The sequence below is a fragment of the Gracilinanus agilis genome, chromosome X, assembly GCF_016433145.1.
Source record: "Gracilinanus agilis isolate LMUSP501 chromosome X, AgileGrace, whole genome shotgun sequence".
Lineage (NCBI taxonomy): Eukaryota > Metazoa > Chordata > Mammalia > Didelphimorphia > Didelphidae > Gracilinanus > Gracilinanus agilis.
Window position 1 is genome coordinate 50,131,829 of NC_058136.1, and position 25,307 is coordinate 50,157,135.

The window sequence follows — 25,307 nt, forward strand, 5'->3', positions numbered from 1 at the left end:
TCAGTCCTTCCTTACTCCAGTTCCAGCAAGGCTTAGCTACTGCCTCACTGAGCTGCTCTGCCCTGTGATATCAGATGTGCCTCTTTTCAAGCACCAGCCTAGATCATTCCAGAGAGGGCCGTCTCGAGGCTTGCTAAAGGGTGATAAATGTTTTGGCCACAGTTACTCTTGCAGGTCTTCTACTAAGTTGTCCTGGGGTTGCCATCTGTACTGACGGAAGGCAGTTCACCGTCAGAAAATCACCGATTCTTGTTGTCCTAGGGAAGAGAAGTCTGATAACTGTTATCATTCTAAGATTCCCTAAAAGGGAATTCTGGGTGACAATGTTAGAGAAAAGCAATTAGGCCAGCATGAGTGTACTCTTATCCCTATAAAAATGAAGAACTCTGAGGCAGCAGAATCTAGCAATACACACTAGACTTGACTTCAAATCCTGCCTAGGACACTTACTGGTTGAATAACCTTAAGCAGATCACTTCAAATCTGTGAACCTCAGTTTCTTCATCTGTAAAACAGATAAAGCAATGGCTCCTAATTTACGGGGTAGTTCTGAGGTTCAAATGGCATAAGGTCTAGAAAGCACTTTGCAAACTAAATGCTAGCTATTATGATTATTCTTTTCTTTTTAAACCCTTAACTTCTGTATATTGGCTCATAGGTGGCAGAGTGGTAAGGGTGGGCAATGGGGGTCAAGTGACTTGCCCAGGGTCACACAGCTGGGAAGTGTCTGAGGCCGGATTTGAACCTAGGACCTCCTGTCTCTAGGCCTGGCTCTCCATCCACTGAGCTACCCAGCTGCCCCCATTATGATTATTCTTAACAAAACATCAGTAAATGAAGTAGAATATAGCTTTTCTGCCAAACAGATGCCCTTTTTCTTTCATTGGGGCTGTGATATATTTGTGATTTTTTTAAAAATAAAAATTTTGATAAGAAAAACAAAATTCGTCCCCCCAAAACTCTCTTCTTCATTTGCTAATTTGTTTACTCAATAATGTACAATAAAGTTGTTGTTTTTCAACTTAAAGTCTCATTTCATAGAACTCATCTAAGCTGGTGTCCACTCCCTTAACTCACCATGCTCATTATTCTTCAAATTAATATTTATACAATGCACAAGTCAAAAGGGCCCTGACCTAGAGCCAAAGGATTTGGGTTCTAATCCTAGTTCTAACTAGCTATGTGAACACGGATGAGTCACTCTAAGTCTTTAGCTCTCAGGGCCATATGTATATTCATATCACTGAGCAGATAGGGCAATGAACTTGGAGTCAGGAGAACTCAGGTTCAAATTTCACCTCAGGCACTTACTAGTCATGTAAGATCATGGGCAAATCACTTAATCTCTCCATGCCTCAGTTTCCTCATGTGTAAAAAGAGAGATTAGACTCAATGATTTCTGAGGTCCCTCTCAGCTCTAGCTCTGTGATACTTTGATCTTCAAATTAGGGATATGAATCATTCAAGACTGAGCTATAAATCTATGATTTTGTGACCCTAACATGAAACCTGGGTCCTCTAGGAGCCCGCCTGCCTTGTAACAAAACAGGACAACTGGACAGCCTCATCCGCAAGTCAAGCTGTCATCTTTGGAAATGAGCCCTTAAGAATAGAAGTTTTAAACTGTGTAACTATTGTTCCATTATGCCCAACTCTTGGTGACCCCGTTTGGGCTTTTCTTGGCAAAGACACCAGAGTGGTTGGTTGGCTGTTTTCTTCTCCTCTATATAATAATGGAGCCTAACTAGAATGTCTGAATTTTCTGCTCATAGAACGCCAAACCCTGTGCTGAAGGAATGAAAGCACTGGCCCCATCACAAGCAAGTCCTTGCCAGTGAAGGCAAATGAAAGGGGAGTCTTTTACTACGAGGGGACAGTGCTGACCAGGGCAAATAAGATTAATGAGAAAGAACAGACCCAAATGTTGGCTCTCCCATCCTAACTGGTGACTGTATCATTTCACTCCCTCCCCAACTCTCTGGCCTTCCCTCCCACCCCTGCCAGCTCTGGAGCCATAATCAAATCAATTCTGCCACTGATCCTGAATGGGGTTTTAATATACTCTCACATGGTCCAATTTACCTGCTCTGTAATCCAAGCGTGTGCTCTCCCTGACCTCCATGTGTGTTATCTCCCTGTGGGCAGGGATTATCCTTGCTTTTCTATATGTATTTATATTTTATTTATTGCATTCTTTTTATTTGCATTTGTATTGCTTTTATATTCGGATTTATATTCATAAGTTCCCAAGAACGACTTTTGGCTCATAATAAACAAACTGTTAATAAATGCTTTTTAATTCATTTATTTATTCACTTTCAAAGGTAATCTCAAAGCAAAGAGAAAGAGAAAAGAAGAGGAGACAGAGACAGAGAGACAGAGATACACAGAGAGAGAAAGAGACAGAGACAGAGAAAGAAGGAGAGAGACAGAGAGAGAGAGAGAGAGAGAGAGAGAGACAGAGAGAGACAGAGAGAGACAGAGAGAGACAGAGAGAGAGGAAGGGAGGGAGAGAAAGCTGGAAGGAATTTCACTTCTTCCAAATTCAGAAAATGCTGTAATGTTTTGGTGTAAAAATCTTTCAGGTCAGGACCAGTTGAGCTGTTCCTATGGGGAGAAAAGTGTTTCAATCAACATGCAATAACAGTAATTATGTAAAAGACTATCCTTTAAATAGTAAGAAGACAAAGAAAGGGACAATAACTATACTATAAGATGCAACAGGCTCTATGCAATCCTTAGGCCTTTGGCTCCTAAATCAATATTTCAGTGGCCAATTGCAGATATAATGATACATTACAATGTCACAGTAAAAGCACATGACATATTGTCAATAAAAATGGCTTGTAAAAAAGCAAAATGCACAGAAACAATGAATGACAATATTTACTGTTTGCAAATATTTCCAGCCAAGATGATAAGACACCAGAACTTAGATGATACAAAATGATAGATAATTCACTGGCGAAATAAAAACGCTAGTTTTCAGCAAACGTGTTGCTCGAGGCTGGTTTTGGTTTTTTTTTTTTAAATCATCGAAGTTCTCTATCTTCAAAAATAAGAAAGCCCCATCGCCTGCCCTTGAAGTCAGTCTTGGTTTTGCTAAGATTTCTATCATCCCTTTAGCCTGTCTCCACCACCCTTCCAACTTCTCCCACCTAGGTCACATCCTCTCATCTAACCAGAGTTAAGAGTCATTCATAGAAAGTCAATTGATTAAGGGAAAAACACTTTGATCCCCCTGAATCAAAATGGCAAGTCATTCTGTGCCATATTACGGGTGAAGTCCTGATAGCTGAGCCATCCCCACATCTCAGCATCACTTTGCAAACCCTCTTCACTGTCACAAAAAACCTTCTGTCCATGATCTGGCATTGGCTCCCCTTTGCTCCCAGGCCACAAAAGCATAAAATCCACTGTCATACTTTACCCATCTGAATTAGAACTTTTTGAACATTCCTTAAACTTGCTTTGTAATGATTGTGTTCCCAGCCCAGCTCTGTCACTAACGAATCATATGGCTTTTGGCAAGGCATTCAGGGCTTCAGTCTTATCTGTGAAATGAGAGAGTTGGACTAGACAACCTCCAAGATCCCTTCTGGCTCTAAATCTAGGAATGTATTAAGGTTTTTTTAATCTCCTCTGTAATCTTGGTGTCCCACATCATTTGTGCTCTGACAGAAGTCCAGGTAGCATCCTCTTTTACAAAAAAATAAAATAAAATAAAATAACATGGCTCAAGCAGACTATGTGTAACTATACAAATGCATAACAGACTGATCCTAAAGGCAATGAGGTGGCCCAGTAAATAGAACACAAGATCTGTTGCCAGGAAGACACAAGTTCAAATCTGACCTCAGGCATTCAATAGCTATGTGACTCTGAGCAAGTCACAACTTCTGCTTGCCTCAGTTTTATCATCTAAAATGGAGATGATAACAGCACCTACCTCCAAGGGTTGCTGTGACGCTCAAAGAATATTTGTAGGCCACTTTAAAAACCTTAAAGTGCTACATAAATGCTAGCTATTATATAACTATTTTTTATAAATCCATATATTCTGTCTTAGAATCATTACTAAGTATCAGTTCCAAGGCAGATCAAGGTTTAGTTAGTTGCTCAGGGTCACACAGCACAAATGTGTGTGTGTGTGTGTGTGTGTGTATGGCCACATTTGAATTTAGGTCCTCCTGAATCTAGGCCTGGCTCTCAATCCACTGAGCCACCTAGAGTTATCCCACTATTATAACTATTATTGAGAATTAAAAAATACAAACCTCTAATTGCATCTAAGATGAAACTTCTTGTGTGTTCTTTTCCCTGGAATGCCATTCTGCAGGTGATCATGGTGGTTAGAGGACCTCGACAGCCAGGAACAACATGAAGGGGCGCCAAAGGAAGATATTGTTTCTTTAAAAACAAAACAAAACAAAAAACCTCTTACTTTCCATCTTGGAATCAACTTCATAACTGTTTTGTTGCCTAATCATTTATCACATGAGCCCAATCTTAGCTTATTACTTATTACTCCTTTCATCAGGGAAGCATAAAATCACAGCATCTCTACTTGGGAAGAGACTTTGGTATTCACCTGGTCTAAACCCCGCCTGACCAAGGATGCTCTTCATAACTGCCCCCTAACGTAGTCATCCAGACTTTTCTTTTTATCTCCAGTGATCAGAAACCCACACTCTGGGGTTGGGCAGCTCTAATTGCTGAGAAAAGTTTCCTTACATGACCTCTTACTTTGTCTTTTTGTAACTTCTACTTATCAATCCTAGACTTAGCCAACAAGTCTAATCACTCCTCCACTTCACAGCATCTTCAAATAAGTGAAGAGGGCTGATCTAGCTCCTCCTGTTCCCTCTACCCCCACCCCACTCTTGCCTCCAGGCTAACACAAATCAATTATTCCAGAAGACATGACATTCAGACAACCCTTCCCCATCCCGCTTGCCCTATGGGTACTCTCAAGCTTACCAAAATCCTTCCTAAAATGGGATGCTTAGCCCTGGGCAGAATATCCTATCCTAATATGTTCTATCTTAAATATAACATGTCTCAAAAGTTCTGGTGCAGTCTAGACGTAGTCTGCTATCTGGATAGAGCATACTAATACTCTTACTATCCTCTCATTACCATTCCTGAAAACAGTGCAGGTCCAAGTTCACACATGGCTTTTGTGGGCTGCCACACTGCCCCTGTGACTTCTGTCATGCTTACAGTCCACTAAAATTCCCAGATCTTTTTCAGACAGACGGCTTTCTAACCTTCACTTGCCTATATTGTACTTGGAAAACTGATTTTTTGAACCCAAGTCTAAGACTTTACAGTTTCTTTTTTTTTTGGTCTGGACCTGTCATTTAATTATTGTAGGAAACTACTAATGAGGAACCTCACCCCTCCAATGTAGAGGTATGCCTAGGGCACTAGAAAGTTAAGTGACTTTTCTAGGGTCACACAGCCCCTATGGAGCACAGGCATAATTTGAACTCAGGTTTTACTGGCTGCAACAATGATTCTCTATCCACTTTAAGCCAAAAGATTTGCTGAATAGAGAGCCAGCTTTGGAGCCAGGAAGACCTAAGTTCCAAGTCTTTCTCTGAACCCTCCTGACAGTATGCCTTGGGACTAAAATCATATAACCTAACCTCTCAGTGCCTCCAGGCAACTCTCTAAAGCTAGAAATGATTGAATCAAGAACTACGTGTACTGGTGGGAGTTTCCTTCTCTGGAAGGAATTCCCTGTACCAATGGAGATTTCAGGTTTAGTCCCTCTGTTGTTGCCTCTATTCCTTGATGCTAACACCTCATGTATTTGACCCAGCATTCTGCCTTAGATATTCAGGGTATCCCAAAAGTTCACCTGCAGTTTCCTTTTTTTAAAACCCTCACCCTCCGTCTTAGACAATACTGTGTATGGGTTCCAAGGCAGAAGAGTGGTGTGGGCTAGGCAATGGGGGTTAAGTGACTTGCCCAGGGTCACACAGCTAGGAAGGGGCTGAGACCAGATTTGAATCTAGGACCTCCCGTCTCTAGGCCTGCCTCTCAATCCACTGAGCCACCCAGCTGCCCCCACCTGCAGTTTCTTAATAGTTTAAAACTGAACTAAGACTTTGGGAATAATCTCTATGTCTGTAAATTTTTGTTCCTCTTTACAAATGTTGAGCTATCCCTAATTTTTCTAAAATTATGCCAAGCGTTTTATAAAATAGTACATTCCCCTATAGATCACTATAACTATATTTATAGGCAATTCAATTTAAGAAATACTTACCTAGGAGCCAATGTGGTCCACACGCAGTGCCAAGTGTTTCAGGTGACAGAGATATGGGTAAGATGCAACCTTGTCCACGTGAAGTTCAGAACCTGTTAGGAGAGAAAAAAGATATAAATAATCATAATCCAATGGAGAATGTGAAACAAGTGACCATCGTGGCAGGAGAAAGGAGACATCTTTCAGAAATATGAGGCTTTTAAAACTTACCTTCATACCCAGCATTCCTTTCGCCATGTCTTCCTTTTTGGTGACCAGATTCCTATTTTATCAGCTAGCTCTGCACATAAACTAACTCTGATTCAGGGACACATGAACAAACGGGGCCTCAATGTTGGATATTCATCCTCAGCCCAATTTCCCATTGCCTGTATTCTAGTGGAAGGCTGAAGGAATTGAGAAAAAAATTGCTAAACTGTCCCGCTCAATTCTCCTGCCAGGCTGGCATGCTGCCTGCAAGGCAGACTTGCTCCACTAGTTGGTTTCTTATCCAATCTAATGCTTACCATCCACAACCAATTCTCAGACTGTATCTAGTCCTTCACCCTCAAGCCAATTTTCAATCCTTGTGACGACTACTTTATCCAAATCAATATGTGAAAAGTGTCAAATAAAACGATTTTCATTTGCCAGAATAGTGCCAGGGCATATGATGAAAAGAAGGAGAGATTCAGCAATAAAAGATTAATACAGAGAAAAGTAATGAGCTTTACAATGACACATTGTGAACTAACTCTGCGAAGTTGGCTGATTGCCAATTTGAAGACTAATACGCTGTATACCAAACGGAGTGCCTCCGAGTCACCCCAAAGTTTACTACAGAACACTCAAATATTTCATTTACTTCAGCTTTTACTCCTTAATTTTTCCCAAGGTTTTCTTAAGTATGTTCTCATCAATCAAACTTAAGGTATCTTCCTTTAATGTGTCAAGTTAATACACCAATCATAAATTACATTTCTATAACACTATCTAACTGTATTGCCAGCTCAGCTTAATGCAAATTTAGTATAAATTTAGGCCTTTGGGGGGTATTATTTAACACTAAACCTTTCCCTTCAAATGGAGGGGGGGGAAGCTGGGGATATTGTGTATGCTTTTGGCCCACAGGGAATCTTTCCCTTGCCTGCATTTCATTTCCTAGATCTTACATAAATTAGGACTGAGAAAAAGAGTTGATTTGTGTCTAGGTAAGGCTTTCTATCTATTTGGAAGGAAAAGTCTCTAGAAATATAAAGCTCTTAAGGAGCTTTAGAATCATCATGTGAAAATCTCCACATTTTTCACTAGGCTAGGAAGAGTGAGAGGCAGGGATGTTAACTGTTAACGCCACTTTCCATTTAATACCATCTTCTTTAATTTAATCTAGGGACAAATATTTGAGATGCCTTAAGGTTCCCCAATTATTTTTCTAGTTAAGATTCTTGTCCATTCCATGAATTTCACAAGTATTAAAATGCCTTAAAATATGACAACTTCTGCTTTAAAAAAACAAACATTTTTTAGACCTTTTGCTTTGGCCATCTTACAGATCATTGGAAACCCTTTTAACTGCAAAGTCTTTTGCTTGTATAACTGCTCAAAGTTCGTCCCCCTTTTGGCTCTTCTATTTGGAATTAATCTCTTTGAAAATTCTATGTTGATCACTTAGCATGGCACACAGGAGGCATACAGGTTCTTAAAGGTTCTGGAATGCTGGAAAGGCTTTCGGTATGGATCTGTAAAAGACTACATATGCTTGTAGGACGAGCCTAAGTACAAAAAGATTCAATATTAGGCTGGCCACTTGGTGATGAATTCTTTGCCTATGGCAACCCATATAATAAAGAGAATACAAAAAGGTACTCAGTCCTGTGTGGCCTCCACTGGCTTCTACCTGGACGGAGAGGGTAGTGACATAAAAGGGGATATAGCCAGTGCTATGAATCAGACTAAAAACCATCTACAAATATTAATTTAACTGTTCTCAAATTACGGGATTCCTGCCAAGACACACCTATGGAACATCCCTAGAATACAACCCCCTTTCTCCTTTGACCTGCTACCCTGCTGGTGCAGGCCCTCATCAGCCCAGACCTGGATTGTTTGAATAGCCTGCTGGTGGGGCCACCAGGCTCAAGTCCCACCCCCCAACTCCAATCCATCATCTATTCAGCCACTAAAGTGATTTTCCTAAAGCAGAGATCTGCCCATGGCACCTCCCTACTCAAAAAACTCCAGTGGATCCCTTTAGCCTCTAGGATCAAACATAAAATATTGCTTGGCTTTCATAGCCCTATCATAAACTACCCTCCACCCCCGCCCCCGCCCCCCCCCCCAACATAAATCTTTCTAATCTTACCTCTTATGCCATCCCATTTATTCTTCAGTTCTCAGACAAGACACTCCATCTTCTAGCTTCAGGCACTCTCACTGGCTACCCGCAGGCCTAGAAGGTTCTTTCTCCTCATCTCTGCCTCCTGCTTTCCTTCAAGTCCAAAATAAAAACACTTTTTACAAGAAACCCTTCCTAGTCCTCCTTAATTCAAGTGCCTTCTCCACTATTCCTACTAATCTATTTTTATATAGCTTGTTTATACATAGTTTGTTGTCTCTCCCATTAGTCTGTGACCTCAGTGAGGGCAGGGACTGTCTTTTGCCTTTTTTTGTATCCCCAAAACTTAGCCTAGTGCCTGGCCCATGGTAGGTGCTTAATATTTATAGATTGAGTTATAGTCAGGACAAGAAATATTTTGTGAGACATTTGATTATCTCATGTTGCATTTGCAAGACCACCATAAAAATAATTGTAGCTAATGCTCTAATAGCTGCTGTAGAAGAGAATTCGACACTTTTGAAAAACACAGTAAGTGTACACATTAAATCAACCCATACTTTGATGGCCATGGAGGTGTATACAGTAACAGTGTAAAAGGCATCATTAGGCAGATGTTCCCCTGGAAAAGGGAGCCTAGGCATTTATCAAGAAAAGAGATAATCAGCATATATATAGTCCACGTGCTCCACCGGGATCCTTGAATGTCAAGAAAATGATAAAAAGGCCTCCAAAGCATTAAGCTGATATAACCCCCCACGTGTCCCCTCCCCACCCCATCCCCCCAAATGTAGATATGGGGAAGGAACATGATAAGAACGTATGGAGAGATTGCAAGCTGTAATGACAGAGGGCATACCCAGTTTGGTGAAGTTAGAAATATAAAAGAGTTAAATACTTAAGTCAACTTTTATAGATTTCGCATCCCTATTCAAACTGTTTTAAGTTGTTAAAAACCCCAAAGCCAAAACTAGTTGTTTTTAGAATGACCTCCTTACGACCTACGAAAAACCTACTTTTCAAATAACACAAGTTACCACTGGTTGTTTTGTTACCATGGATACTTTAATGAATTTGTCAATGATCTTACAGACAAATTTACATTGTACTTTGTCAATACAAGGCTTTTTTATCTTAGATTTATGTAATGATGACACAATGATGGAACCACAGCATTGAAGTTGTTAAACAACCCAAAAGTCAAAATTAGGCATGTTTAGAATTACCTCCTTACAATCTATGAAAAACTGACTTTTCCTTTACCACTAGTTGTTCTGTTACCATGGAGACTTGAATGCATGTGTCTTTGCTCTTACTTACAGACAAATTTACATTGTACTTTGCCAACACAAGGCTTCTATCTTAATGCACTTAAAGTTGCAAAGTTTTACGTAATGATGACACGATGATGGAATCACAGCATTTAAAATAGGGGTTCGTCACAGCTGGAGTCTGATAGTTTGACTCATATCACTCAAATGCTGAAATACAACTTCTTATGTATAAATGAGAGAAGGCAAAACAGGCAGTTGATGTAATATGTTGCCCTGAGTTTAAAGGGCCTTCCCAAAGTTGTGTCTATCAATTAAACATTTTAAAACATTGAACAGTTTCTATACAACTTGAGTTTCCCAAGGGTCAGGCAGGCATGGTACTACTATCAACTCCACTCCCAATCTTAGTTCTAGGTTCAGGGATAGGCCCTGTTCAGGACTTTAATATAAAAGGCACCACCGGACTTACATTAACGATGCTTCTAAATATGCCTAACAGGGCAGATGTCTATGCTGGGCACGGGCTGGGGGACAGATGACAACATAGAAAAATGGTCTAGACTAGTCACTTGGGGTCTTGGCGACAGATTAGAGGTTACTATATCTGCAAAGAAACTGAAGCAATCTATTAGCAAATGGAAAACACAGGACTAGTGAAGCCTTTCGGCCATAAAATGGACAGTTTCAATGCTTGCCAAGTCTTATTCCCAGAGAGAACTTTTACAGCTTTGAGAATCCAACCACTTACACACTTGAAATACGAAAAATGAAAACAAAAAGCCCCCTGACAAAAAAATAAAGCTGAATCCTCAGCATACTCCTCTACATCTTTTTCTTAGCAGGTGGTAAATCAAATTACAAATGATACCTTTTCAATGCATGTATAAATCATTAGAACATTTGTACAATAATATAAGAAAATTAAACAGACTTCTGGTTAAGGTTAAACTTGTATAGCCTATTTTTTCCCCTCCAAAGAGACATTCAAATAAGTTAGAAAGGCAAATCCCCCACATTAAAAAAAAAAAAAAAAGGCCTTCCCCTCCATTGGGTTGAAACAGTAATAATTCTCCTAAATTCCTCCCTCCATCATGTCCCTGGTTACCCTAGAATTCAGCAAAATAAGCCACAGCACAAGTGTTCAAATAACCCAGTTCTAATGTGCTGGATCTTCAGGCAGAACCATCATTTTTGTGGAAAGATGTTATCCTAAAGGTCTCTTCTTCAGCAAGGAGATAACGATTTCACCCAATTTCTGGTTCTCTTCTGGTCAAACTGAAGAGAAGGTATGATGACTCAATGATGACTCAACGACGACTCAACGATGACTCAATGATGAATGGGATTCAACCTGTAACTGCACACAAAAAGGCAACAGCTTCAGATGCATATCTGCATCTTGCTTTAAAATGTTACAGTCTTAAATCCAATACTTTGACTATAACACAACTTTTGTTTCAAATTATAACCTCCCTACCCCCCCCCCGCCCCAATGCCTCGGACCCTCCCACTTTCACCCCTACCCTCTCCACGCCACAGAAATAAATATATTTCAGAAAAAGAAATTTTCCCCCTAATATTACCAAGTCAAACCTTTTTTTATTCCTTTCACACAAACCATAAAAACACCTTTTAGGAGCTAGTTTCCTACTTAAGAACCAAACCAATTAATACTTTAAGCAACTAGCAAGGGCATGAAAAAGAAAAAGAAATCCCTAAAAATGCTGTCTATCCCCAAGGAGCTCATTTATTTATTAATACTGGAGTTCTGATATAAATCTTAAATGGCTGACTATAGCAATCATGAAATTATCGCTGAGTTATTTTTCAAATAAAGAAAACAATAGAATATAAAATTAAGAAATACCAAACAGATCTTCACATATATCAGGATTCGACAAAGTTAATGCCCCAAATTCTACATTTACGCATTAGGTATCTGGGTAGGATTTTCAGACAGCAAGGGTTTTGTTGTTGTTGTTTGTTTATTTGCTTTTTTTTTTACATTAATACTGACATGCTATAAATGAATAGGTTGATCTGTTCAGTGTACTACCAGCCATCAGAATTGTGGGCTTCTTTTATCCCTCTTCCTGATGGGTCACAGATAAAGGAAGAGCAAAAGATTAAGAGCACTCATATAGACAGCCTGGAGGGACTGGCAGTAACAATCACGTGAACACCACACAGAGAGAAGCTAAGAACTCCTATCATTCTGATCATAGCCATTTCACAAAGATGTTGAAATCGCCTTTGTTAAAAAGCCTTTCAACACTTCTGTTCTAATTTTCTAAAAGACCAGAGCAAATCAGTATAGCTGTTCATTCACTAGCAAAACTGGGACTACCTGCATCAAATCCTGACAGGTACAGTACCAGGCAGTGAGATGCAGCAAGACCTATTCACACATATGTGTATATATATATATATCCACACATGTATGTATATATGTGTGTGTATATATATATGTATACACACATATTTTAAAGCATGCCCCCAAAGTTAAGAGTAACAACACTAAGGCAAAAATGATCTGCAAAGGAAAATAATCCATGTCCCTAAAACAATCTATTAAAGTTATGGAAAGCTGATCTTCTCCTAAACTAGCAAAACCTGTTTTTTTCTTTCCTTTGGAAAATTAATTTTTACATTAACTTTAAAAAATTTCCATTTAAGTAAAAACATTTTCAGAAATTACATTTACCAAAATCTTACCGAATAGTTCAATTATATGATATTTAGCATATTTCTAGAGCAAATATGCTACTTTTCTATTGTATATCCATGACCTATACACATATTTTAAAGCGACTACACCTACTCCACTGAGGTAGAAAAAAAAATGCCCCTCCCAAAGGAAAAGAGTAACAGCACTAAATCTAAAGTGATCTGCAAAGAACATGATCAATGTCCCATGCTGATCCTCTTATAAATTAGCAAGTTATTATTTTTTCTTAAAGAAAATTACTTTTTCAATTAACTATTTTTTAAAAAGCTTCTATTTAAGATCATTTTTTGCAGAGATTATATTCACTAAAAGTACTTACATAATGGTTCACCTGTATGATGCTCAGTAAATTTCTGCGGCAAATATGCTGTTTTTCTACCGTATACCAGGGATGTTGTAGAGATGATGGAGTTCTAAGAGGTCATCTAGCAGTCAATAAGTTCTTTTTTTGTAGCACACTAAGTGGGACAGTCTTTCAGATCCTCACCCCCCCCCAAAAAAAAATCCCAAATGGCTTCTCTTGCTGCTGACTAGCAGGTATATAATTGAGCAAGTTTAAGGAGGTTTTGGTTTACCATTTCCAAACTTCAGGGAGAGGGGAAAAAATAAGTGTCCAATTGCAGGTAGATAAAGAAACATTCCAAATGAGGTTAAAGATTGCTTATATAGTTCTTTTGAATTAGGTCTCAAAGCAGTATAGTTCCAAAATGACCTTTGTCAAACTTTTGCACTTGGAAAAAATACAAAAGAAAACTAGACACTACGTGTCTACCTCAGGATACCCAGTGCCAGTTAATACAAAAATTAAGTTGTAAAATTTTGCCCTAACCATTTGAAAAAGTCCATAATGTTCTTGTATTTCTAGAACCAAAGAACCACCTTTTCAATGCAAGTTTAGAAAAATTGATGGAGTCTGGGGCCCAAAAGATCTTGTTTACCCAGGAAACAGTTTACACTGAAATTAAGTTCCTTTTTTTTTTGTTTGTTTTCTGAAATTAAGATTTTTCTTCTTTTTTTCTTCTTTTTTCTTTTTTTTTCTTTTTTTTCTTTTTTAATTTCTTTTTTACTTTTTTTTTGCTCTCAGAAAAAAAATAAAGTTCTTATTTTGGTTTCTGAAATTAAGCTGGTTTTTTTGCTTTTGAATGAAAAGTTCTTAACAAGTCAACAGTTGCTCCAACAAATTGAAAAAAAAATCCTCATTTAAAAAAAATTAGAACTAGAATAACAATTTCTTCTCTCTGCTTAGAAATCTATAGAGAAGTGACCCTGACCAAACAGCCCAGCAGGAAGACCTGCCATCTGTGCTCTGTGCTTCAGAATGGTCCAGTCAAAAGTATAATCACCCTGCTGGTGTGGCTGGGGCAGTGATCTGAAAAGGACTCTGAATAGTTGTCTCAGATACGAATAATCTGGGGTCTCCTCAAAGCGCAAAGCGCGGCAGTAATTTAAGTATGCAGCAAATTCTGGTGGAAAGCCCTGGCACAAGACTTCCACAGGGGTGGCCATCTTTTTTTCACTAATCTTTTCGTATTTCTGCATCTTGTTTGCTGCCCCCCTCAAACCTTGCCAGGGAAGGTTTGTCATGTTGAAATACATTAGCACATACCCAAGAGACTCGAGATCATCTCTGCGGCTCTGCTCTATTCCAAGGTGGGCATTAATGCTGGCATACCTAGCAGTGCCAGTTAGATTTTTATCTTCCCGGTATTGGATATGCTCTTTGGTATTAGCATCTCTATATTTTTTGGCTAAACCAAAATCAATGAGAAATACCTTATTGCGATGGCGGCCCATACCCATCAGGAAGTTATCAGGTTTGATGTCTCTATGTATGAAATTCTTACTATGCAAGTATTCCAGTCTGGTAATCATCTGGTCAGCTAACATCAGGACGGTCTTCAAACTGAATTTACGAGAGCAGTAATTAAAAAGGTCTTCTAAACTGGGCCCCAGTAAATCCATAACGAGAGCATTGTAATTTTTCTCTTGCCCAAACCAGCGAACGTTGGGGATGCCCACCCCATCCTGAAGGATCATATACACCTTACTCTCATACAACAACTGCGGGTGCTTGTTATTCTGAGATTCAAGTTTCACGGCTACATCTTGGCCTGTTTGTATATTGGTTGCCAAAAAGATTTCTCCGAAAGCACCGGACCCAATTTTTCTCATTAACCTATATTTCTCTCCCACAATAAACTCATCCCTTAATAAACCGTTGCAAGCCATGGCAAAAATTTCCTCAGACATGACTAACAATTCCTAGAAATTAAGAAGGCAGATATAGAGCGGAAAGAGGTAGAGGAGGAGAGGGGGGGTGCAGGAATTGAGGAGTTAAAGGGTTATCTTTAGTTTTTAGGGGTTTTTTGAGGTAAAATAAGAGAAAAAAATTTACGCGACCAGCCGAAGACTGAGATGCGACGTCCAACCAGCACCACCCCAGCAGCTCTCCCTCAGAGAGAATGACCGCCAACGCTTAAATAAGGCTGGTCTGCGTCAAAATGCGCGCCCTACGTCACAATAGGCGGCTTTAACCTAAGCCCCGCCCACCGCAGCCATTCTGTGCCCTCCAGGAGAGCCTTTGAACTTATTACCGCCACAGGCTACAATGAAGCCACTATTATGTGTAGAAAAAAAGTGTCTAATGAAACCAATTTCCCTGCCTAGTGCTGTCAGGGTAGGAAAGCTCTAAGGAACACACCAAAAAAGGAGAGCAAGTCTTAAAAAAAAAACCAAACAAACCGGAAATAGAGAGTAAATAGGGTGGGAGAATAGAACACAGAGGGACAAAATGCATACTAAACTCATTTTTCGGCCCATCTCTCCTCCAAGCAAAATAAATATTGAATGGGGATATAGCAGAGAATAGGAAAGGAAAGGGGGCATATTTATCTAAGATAAATGAGGCGATCTGGGATTTGTACAGAACGTGTATCAACGAGCTGGGGATAAAATATATCCCGAGAACCAAAATAATAGTTCACATCGAAGAAAAGTTTATATAACTTAGGTGATTTAGTCCTTGAAACAAAATTGTGAGAAAGGAGCCTTTTTGGTTGCTTTTTAAAGTAGAGCAAAGAGGATTTGAGGTACAATTCCTGTATATGACCTGATTTTTATCCCAGAAATACTCTGAGGAAGGTATCGCTGTTGTAATGTCCATTTTATAAATGAGAAAACAAACATTAAAGTATTTTTCATACATTATCCTATTTTTGCCCTACAACAACCAGGTAAAGAAAGGGCTACTGTAAAGTCATACCTCACAAAAGACAATGAAGCTCTCTCATATTTTTCATATATTAACATATTTTAACCCCAGAAATACTCTGAGGGAAGGCCCAGTGTGGCCATGTTCATTTTATTAAGTTGAAAAATGAAAATGAGAAAGTGAATTCATATTTTACACCTCACTAAAAACTCACTGTCAGTTTTGCCAAGGGAGAAGATAAAGTTCTGAAGGACTTTTTTTCATATCGCCTCATGTTACCTCACAAAGAGCCTTTGAGGGGAAGGCTCGCTTACAGGGTCACTTTCTTGTGAAGAAACCAATTGCCAATATTACCACACTTAACCTCATAAATATCTAAGGAGGGAAGGGTTTTATTATTTTCCTGTCCAATTTTCAGAAGAGTAAACTTAAGTACTGAGGCAATTTTTATGTTACCTCATTTTCACTTCACAAAAACACGTTGTGAAGTGAAATAAAACTAAGTCCCTGATCAATTGGCTAAATCAATAAGCCTACTTTTCCTTGTAGCAAGCAGGCATCAGGAATGTGCCTTCTCAGGGGAAAGTCAGAAACAACATATGGTCAATGTGCCCCAGAGGATGACTCCTTAAGGAAGAGATAAATCCAGTATAGGATAAGATATACCATGGAATGTCCTGTCCACCCCTGCTAATGGCACATCTGGCTTCTGTATAAGGCTTGCTTGCTCTGGTCATTCTGCCCTGGTCACTAAGGCTATATCTCACTCGTGGTATTACTTAAAGCAATATATCATTTTCAACGTTGTATATTACCTCTTACACCTATGTTACCCTATAAAAATTGTCTGTAACTTCAGTTCAGGGCAGCTTTCACTAGGAAAGTCTGCCCTGGCCAGTAGCTTCATTTATTAATCAATAGATAAATAAATATTAGTTCCATTAATTTGAACTTCTGGGTGTCTGGACTCGTTTTATGAAGTGCCCCAATTCATTTGAGGTAGGGATAATGCTTGTAGATTCTTCACATTTTTTACCTCAAATGTTACCTCACAAAATTACTTCTGGGGAAGGGTCACTGTTACCATGTCCATTTGACAAAGAGGAAATTAAGGCATTTGAGGTATTTTTAAAGATGACTTAATTTTTATCCTCCCCCCATCCAATCTGATATTCTTTTATCAAGGAACTATTTATCCTTCTGTCTACTGTATAATCAAGGAAAATACACTTCTAAGATATTCTCACATATTACCTCAGAGTAATTCTATCCTTCCAACATGAAGGAATGACCATTGTTTTTTTTTTTCATTTCAGTTTTACTAAAGGGGAAAGTAAAGAAGGAAGAACTTTTCATATGAGGAAAGGGTCCATGAAAACTGTCTTCCAGTATTACCTTATTCTTATCTCACACAAGTCTTGTGAGTAAGAATCCTCTATTTTCACAACTATTTTATAATGGAGGACACAGAAGCACTTGAGATACTTTTCATAGATTTCCCCATTTTTAACTCAAAAAACTATCTAAAGAAGGCTTATTGTCTTTTAGTCTGTTTTAAAGTAGAAGAAAATTAACTTCTTTCATACCTTACATTATTTTTCTGTCACAGCACTTCCAACCTTTCTATATGAGTGACCAGACAATCCTTTCATATCAATTTTGCAAAAGACAAAAAGATAAAGTTGAAGGACTTTTTTTTTTTTTCATATCGCCTCATTTCCCCCCACAAAGACTCTCTGAGGAGATGACTTGCTCAATGGGTCACTTTCTTTTGAAGAAACTGATTGCCAATATTACCACACTTTTTACCTCATAAAAATCTAGGGAGGGAAGGGTTCATTATTTTCCTGTCCAATTTTCAAAAGTAGATACTGAAGTACTAAGGTAATTCTTATGTTACCTCATTTTTACTTCACAAAAATATGCTGAGGAAGGGTTGGTGCTTGTTGTCTCCACCTCTAGAATGTAAGGAAAAGATTCATTATATTTTTACCTCAAATGTTACCTCAAAAAATACTTCTGGGTAAAGGGATATTGCAGCTATGTCCATTTGACAAAGAGGAAATTAATGTACTTGAGGTATTTTTAAAGATGATTTCATTTTATCGCCCCCCCCACCCCGAGATCCTAGCTGATCTTCTTATATAAGGAAACCATCTATTCTTCTGTCTATTGTATAATCAAGGAAAATAAACTTCTACGATATTTTCACTTATTACCTCATTTTTTACTTCAGAGCATTTCTACCCTTCCAAACATGAAGGAATGATCACTGTTTTTCATTTCAGGTTTAGAGAAGAAGATAAATTTCTGAGATTCATTTCACATGAGCAAAGAGTCCATGGAAACCATTTTCCTATATTTTACATCACCAATATCCTTTCAGTAAGTTTCCACTATTTTCACAAGTATTTTATAAAAGAGGACCCAGAAGCAGTTATGGTACTTTTCATAGTTTTCCCCATTTTTACATCAAAAAAACTGAGGCAGGCTTATTGGCTTTCCATCTGTTTTACAGTAAAAGAAAATAAAGTTCTTTTCTACCTTACCTTGTTTTTACATCACAATCCTTCCAAACTTTCTATATGTGTCAACCGTTGATTTGATATCAGCATTGCAAAAGATGAAAAGGTAAAGTTCTGAAGGACTTCTTTTCATATCACCTCATGTTACCTCACAAAAGAGTCTCTGAGAGGAAGGTTTACTCACTGGATCACTTTCTTGTGAAGAAACCAATTCTAAATTCATATGTTCATTTTTTACCTCAGAGAAATTCTACCCTTCCAACATGAAGGAATAAGCACTGTTTTTCATTTGAGGTTCACTAAATGTGAAGATAAAGTTCTGAGGTACTTTTCATATGAGGATAGGGTCAATGTTTTCCAATATTACCTTATTTTGATATCACTAATGTCCTTTGAGTAACAATCCACTACTTTCGTAAATAATTTATAAAAGAGGAGACAGAAACACATAAGATACTTTTCATAGATTTCCCTATTTTTATCTCAAAAAACTATCTGAGGAAAGCTCATTGTTTTCTGTCTGTTTTACAGTCAAAGAAAATAAACGTCTTTCATACCTTACCTTAGTTTTAGGTTTCAGCACTTCCAACCCTTCTATATGAATGACCAACCCTTGCTTCTATAACTATTTTGCAAAAGACAGAAAGATAAAGTTCTGAAGCACTTTTTTCATATCACCTCACTTTCCCTCACAAAGAGCCTCTGAGGAGAAGGCCTGTTCACTGGGTGACTTTCTTTTTAAGAAACCAATTGCCAATATTACCATACCTTTTACCACATAAAAATCTGAGGAGAAAGGATTCATTATTGTCCTGTCCAATTTTCAAAAGTTGAAACCGAGGCAATAAGATAATTTTTATGTTACCTCATTTTTACTTCACAAAAATATGCTGAGGAATGGATGGAGCTTATTGTCTCCACTTCTAGAATGCAAGGAAGCTTTTGGATTGATCCTTCACATTTTTTACTTCAAATGTTACTTCACAAAAATACCTTTGGGGAAGGACCATTGTGCCATATCCATTTGACAAAAAGGAAACTAATATAATAAGCTATTTTTTCAAATGTGACTTTATTTTTAGCACACCCCAAGAAAACTCCTCTCTTCTTCTTTTTCAAAAACTATCTATTCTTCTTTCTAATTTATAATCAAGGAAAATAAACTTCTAAGATATTTTCATATATTACTTCATTTTATACCTCAGAGCACTTCTACCCTTCCAATGTGAAGGAATGACTTGTTTTTTTCATTTGAGATTTACTAAAGGAGAAGATCATTGTCATATGAGGAAAGGGTCCAGAGAAACTTTTTTCCAACATAACCTTATTTTTACCTGACCAATGTCCTTTGAGTAACAATCCTCTGTTTTATAAAGGAGGACACAAACACTTGAAATACTTTTCACAGTTTTCTCCATTTTTACCTCATAAAAACTATCTGAGGAAGGCTTATTGTCCTTCTGTCTGTTTTAGAGTAGAAGAAAATAAACTTTTTTTATACCTTAACTTATTTTTACCTCACAGCACTTCTAATGTTTCTATATTAGTGACCAATCATTGCTTCAATATCAGTTTTGCAAAAGACCAAGAATATAAAGTTCTGAAGGTCTTTTTTTTCATATAACTTTTTTCCCTCGCAAAGAATCTGTAAGCTGAAGGCTTGTTCACTGGGTGACTTTCTTTTCAAAAAAAAAAACAATTCCCCATTATTATCACACCTTTTACCACATAAAAGTCTGAGGAAAAAGAATTCATTATTTTTCTGTCCTAGTTTCAATAGTGGAAACTGAAGTACTCAGGTAATTTTTATGTTACCTCATTTTTACTTCACAAAAACACGCTGAGAAATGGATGGTGCTTGCTGTCTCCATTTCTAAAATGTATAGAACCTCTTAGATAGATCCTTCATATTTTTTACCTCAAATGTTACCTCATAAAAAACTTCTATAAAAGGGCCATTTTTACCATGTCTATTTGACAAATAGGAAATGAATGTATTTGAGGTATTTTAAAAAGATGACTTTATTTTTATACACCCACCCTCAAGAAATCCTATTTGATGATCTATCAAGAAACTATCTAGGGGCAGCTGGGTAGCTCAGTGGATTGAGAGCCAGGCCTAGAGACAGGAGGTCCTAGGTTCAAATCCGGCCTCAGACACTTCCCAGCTGTGTGACCCTGGGCAAGTCACTTGACCCCCATTACCTACCCTTGCCAATCTTCCACCTATAAGTCAATACACAGAAGTTAAGGGTTTAAAATTTAAAAAAAAAAAGAAACTATCTATTCTTCTGTCTATTGTGTAATCAAGAAAAAAACTTCTAAGATATTTTCACATATTACCTCAGAGCAATTCTACCCTTCCAACGTGAAGGAATGACCACTGTTTTTTTCATTTGAGGTTTACTAAAGGAGAAGATAAAGTTCTGAGGTATTTTTGACATGAAAAAGGGTCCATGGAAACTTTTCCAATTTTATCTTTATTGTTACCTCACAAGTGTCCTTTGAGTAGTGGTCCTCTATTTTCATAACTATTGTATAAAAAAGGACACAGAAGCACTTGATGTACTTTTCACAGATTTCCCTATTTTTACCTCAAAAAACTATCTGAGGAAAGCTTATTGTCTTTCTGCTTTAGAGTAGAAGAAAATAAACTTCTTTCATACTTTACAATGTGTTTACCTCACAGCTCATCCAAATTTTCTGCATGAGTGCCCAACTACTGCTTTGATATCAGTTTTGCAAAAGTCAAAAATATAAAATTCTGACTTTTCTTCCTATCACCTCGTTTTACTTCACAAAATGTCTCTAAGGGGGAAGGCTTTCTCACTGGATCACTTTCTTGTGAACAAACCAGTTGGCAACATTACCACACTTTTTATCTCATAAAAATCTCAGGAGGAAAGGTTCATTATTTTCCTGTCCAATTTTCAAAAGTGGAAATTGAAGTACTGAGGTAATTTTTACATTAACTCAATTTTACTTTAGAAAAACATGCTGAAGAAGGGATGGTGCTTGTTGTGTCCACTTCTAGAATGTATGAAAGCTCTTGGATAGATCCTTCACATTTTTTACCTCAAATATTATCTCACAAAAATACATCTGGGGAAGGGCCACTGTTGCCATGTTTATTTTACAAAGAGAAAACTAATATACTTGTGGCATTTTGAAAAGATGACTTTATTTTCATCCCCTTCCAAAAAAACCCTATCTCTTCTTCTTCTATCCAAAAACTGTCTATTTTTCTTATCTCATTTTTCCCCTCACCAATATCCTTTGAGTAAGAGTCCACTATTTTCATAATTATTTTTAGAAGGGGACACAGAATCAATCACTTGAGGTACTCTTAATAGATTTCTCCATTTTTACCTCACAAAAACTATCTGAGGGAGGCTTATTGTCCTTCTGTCTGTTTTACAATAGAAGAAAATAAACTTCTTTCATACCTTACCTTATTTATATCTAACAGTACTTATAACTTTTTTACACGCTTGACCAACTATTGCTTTGATACCAGTTTTACAAAAGACAAAGAAGAAAAAGTTCTGAAGGACTTTTCAAATATTACTTCATTGTTTTCTCAAATGTCACTTCTAAAAAAAACATGCACTGAGTTATTTTCCTTTTATTAAAGAGGAAACTAATACTCTGAATTACTTTTGACATATCACCTACTTTTAAAATCCTTTTAGGGAGGGTCTATTTTTCAATAGAGAAAACTTATTTTTATCCTACATTATTGTTGTCAGGATGTGCCATTTTTGTCTTGTCATTTTTTCTAAAGAGAAAAATAAATTCATCAGGTACTGTTCATGTTTTGTCCTTCTTACTTGACAAAAATCTCTCTGATGTGGCCTTTGTTGTCATCAACATTTATGGAAAAATTAAACTGAAATTTTGTAGTACTTTCCAGTTTTAACTGAAGACAATCCTGATAAGTAAACCATTATTATCCTATTTTCCCAAAGAGTAATTTATTTTCCTCAGGGATCTTTCATATATTATACCTCATTCATGCTACATAGAGACTCTCTGAGGAAGGGTCCACTGTTGTCATCTGCATCTATAAAAACCAGAATATGAACTGTTGAGGTACTTTTTCTTTATTATGCCATTTATACTTCATGAAATTCCTGTAACTGTTTCCATGTGCATTTAAAAGAAGAAGAAATTAAAATTCTGTGGTACTATTTATAAATTAACTCATTTGCCTTTCATAAAAACTCTAAGAAATGGCCATTGTTTTTTTTTCCACAATTTAGACAGATGAAGCTCTGGATTATTTTCATAATTGTCTCACTTCTGTCTCAGAGCTATCCTGTTATGACCTGTCTATATTGTCACTTCTCTTTTTACAGAAGAGCAAACAAAATTTGAATTATTTTCCATATATTAACCCACTTTTGTCTGGAAACAACCATGTGAGGAAGGGGCCATTTCTATCATGTCCATTTTCCAGAAGGGGAAACTAATGTTCTGAAGTTTATTTCATAGATTTCCTCCTTGAATCACCATCAGAACTCTCTGCAAGGAACATTTTAGCTATTTCCTTTCTAAGATAGAAAGAAAATTGACACTTTAAGGTCATTTCTATACATTACCTCATTTTTACCTCTGAAAAACTCTAGGAAGAAGTGCCCATTGTAGTCACATCAATTTTACAAAAGGGGAAACTGAGGCTCTAAGTTACTATTCATATTTTACCTCATTTTTACCTCACAAAACTCTCCGGGTTCATGTTCTTTTGGCCATTTTTAGAAGGGAGGGATAAAACTCTTTAGTATTTTTGTGTGCAGCATTACATCATTTTTACCTCACTGCAGCTCTCTGAGGGAGAGGTCACTGCTGTCATATATGTTTTAGGAAAGAGTCAACTGAATCTCTGAAGTACTTTCCATTTTGTCATCATTTTACCTCATAATAATTCAGTTCTGAAGGTGCCTTTTTGTCATTTTCATTTTTAAAAACAAACTAAAGTTATAATGTATTATTCATATATTATATCATTTGTCCTTCACATAATCTGAGGAAGGTCATTTCTTTTTTAAGAAAGAGGATCTATGTGCTGAGTCATGTCTCATATCACAACATTATGGTGAGGAGGGGGTTACTATTACAAGTTATAATTTTCAAAACTGAAAACTGCCGTTTGAAGGTACTCTACATATCCACTCATGGCTCACAAACTGGCTTTGGAGTCATTCTTTTTTAGAAGGAAACTTATACTTTGAGGTAATTTCTATATAGTATTAGTTTTACCTCACAAAAATTCTCTTGAGAGGAAGGGGACACATTGCTGTCGTGTCCATTCTACAAAAGAGGAAACTGAGCTTTGATGTACTTGTCATCTATTACCTCATTTTTTATCTTACAAGATACAGGTTAAGAAAGGGACATTGTTTTGTTGTCCATTTCATAAAAGAGAAAACTGAAACTCTAAGTATTTTTCATATATATATTTCAATATTCACATATACCTATACTGTGAAGGGTCTACTGTTGTCCTGTCCATTTTACAAAAGTGGGAAACTGAGGCACTGATGTACTTTTCACACATTTTATTTTTATGACAGAAATGCTCTATGCGGAAAAGCTTTTCTTCTGTCTAGTTCACAAAAGAGGAGAAAAAAAGCTCTGCAGTATTTTCGTCTATTACCTCATTTTTACCTCACAACAAGGGTCTACTTGGCCCCTGAACTCCTGGACCTTGACAATAGTGTGCCTACCTTCTAGAAGGTACTATTTTCCTATCCAAGTCAAAACTTCCCTGTTTCCAATTCTTTTCGTGCTTAGTCACATTTAGTTCATTTGATAAATTATTCCATGCTGTGGTATATTTTCATCCCCAAATGTAAAGGAGTCACATTTTAACAGAAGCTTTCAAGACATGTGGTATACAACACAAAAGAGCGACTTCAGACTTGATGACAAGGCCAGTGGGGTAGACACTGCAAGGGGAGGAACCCTTGGAAATGCCTCAACACATATCACATAGTTGGTTGGCTCTCTCTGATAATGTGTGTGATTGGCCCTTAAAGCTACTTCCCTTTCCTCAAGAGGCATGGCATTCTGATAGTGCTTTTTAGTTTGCAAAATGCTTTCAATATATTACCTCTTGAGAGCTACCAAATCTATAAAGTAGGTACTAATGGTATTCTCACTCCCATTTTACAAATGAAGAAATGGGCTCAGACATGCTAAGGGGCTTATCCCTGGACACAATAAATAAGCATTAAAGCCAGGATTCAAACCCACATCTCTCATGACTTGAAGTCAAGTGTTCATTCCACTGGCGTATGAGCAGAAACTTTTTTGCTCTTGTATTCTTAGTGCTTAACCTGACACATAGTAGGTGCTTAATAAAAAACTTAAGTGCAGATTTTTTTCTTTTTTTTTTTTGCCTAGAAAAATGACAAAGAAAACATATCCTACTGTTTAATTATTCAGATATGTCTCAGATATCTTTTTGTATGCAGGGAAAATGCATAGGTTTATGTGGGTGTTAGTATTCAGAACGGAATTGTGAATCTGTTCGAGTGTTTACATGCCAGCTAAAATGGTTATTAAATACCATAGCAACATGTGCTAGAAACGGCATATGAAAATATCCTAATTTATATGCATTAATTTACTCAGAGTACATTAACTCTAGAGGATTGTGTTGTGTGGTGTTGGAGTTTTCTATTTTAAATTTATTTTAAAGATTATATTATATATACACACATGCATGCGCATATATATCTGTGTGTGCATACATATATAAATACACATACATATCTATCCACCTATCCATTTATCTTTCTTTTTATCTATCTATCTATCTATCTATCTATCTATCTATCTATCTATCTATCTATTTTTAAGGCTGGCAAAGGGCTTTCCTTCATCTCATGTGAGACTCTCAAGGTACCTGCTATTACCCTCATTTTACAGATGATAAAACTGAGGCTTGGAGAGGCTAAGTAGGTTAGCTATTGG

At 37.3% G+C, this 25,307-nt stretch overlaps 1 protein-coding gene across 1 annotated transcript in view; it reads right to left on the reverse strand.

The window, feature by feature from the left end:
• Positions 1-6,277: 6,277 nt before the first annotated feature.
• LOC123253670 (casein kinase I-like) overlaps positions 6,278-25,307 on the reverse strand; it is a 40,987-nt gene continuing 21,957 nt past the window's right edge. The window contains exons 3-4 of the mRNA XM_044682824.1: positions 13,865-14,855; positions 6,278-6,369 (exon numbers count right to left, since the gene is read on the reverse strand). Of these exons, the coding sequence (XP_044538759.1) occupies positions 6,278-6,369; positions 13,865-14,855 (1,083 nt within the window). The remainder of the gene's footprint in view (positions 6,370-13,864; positions 14,856-25,307) is intronic.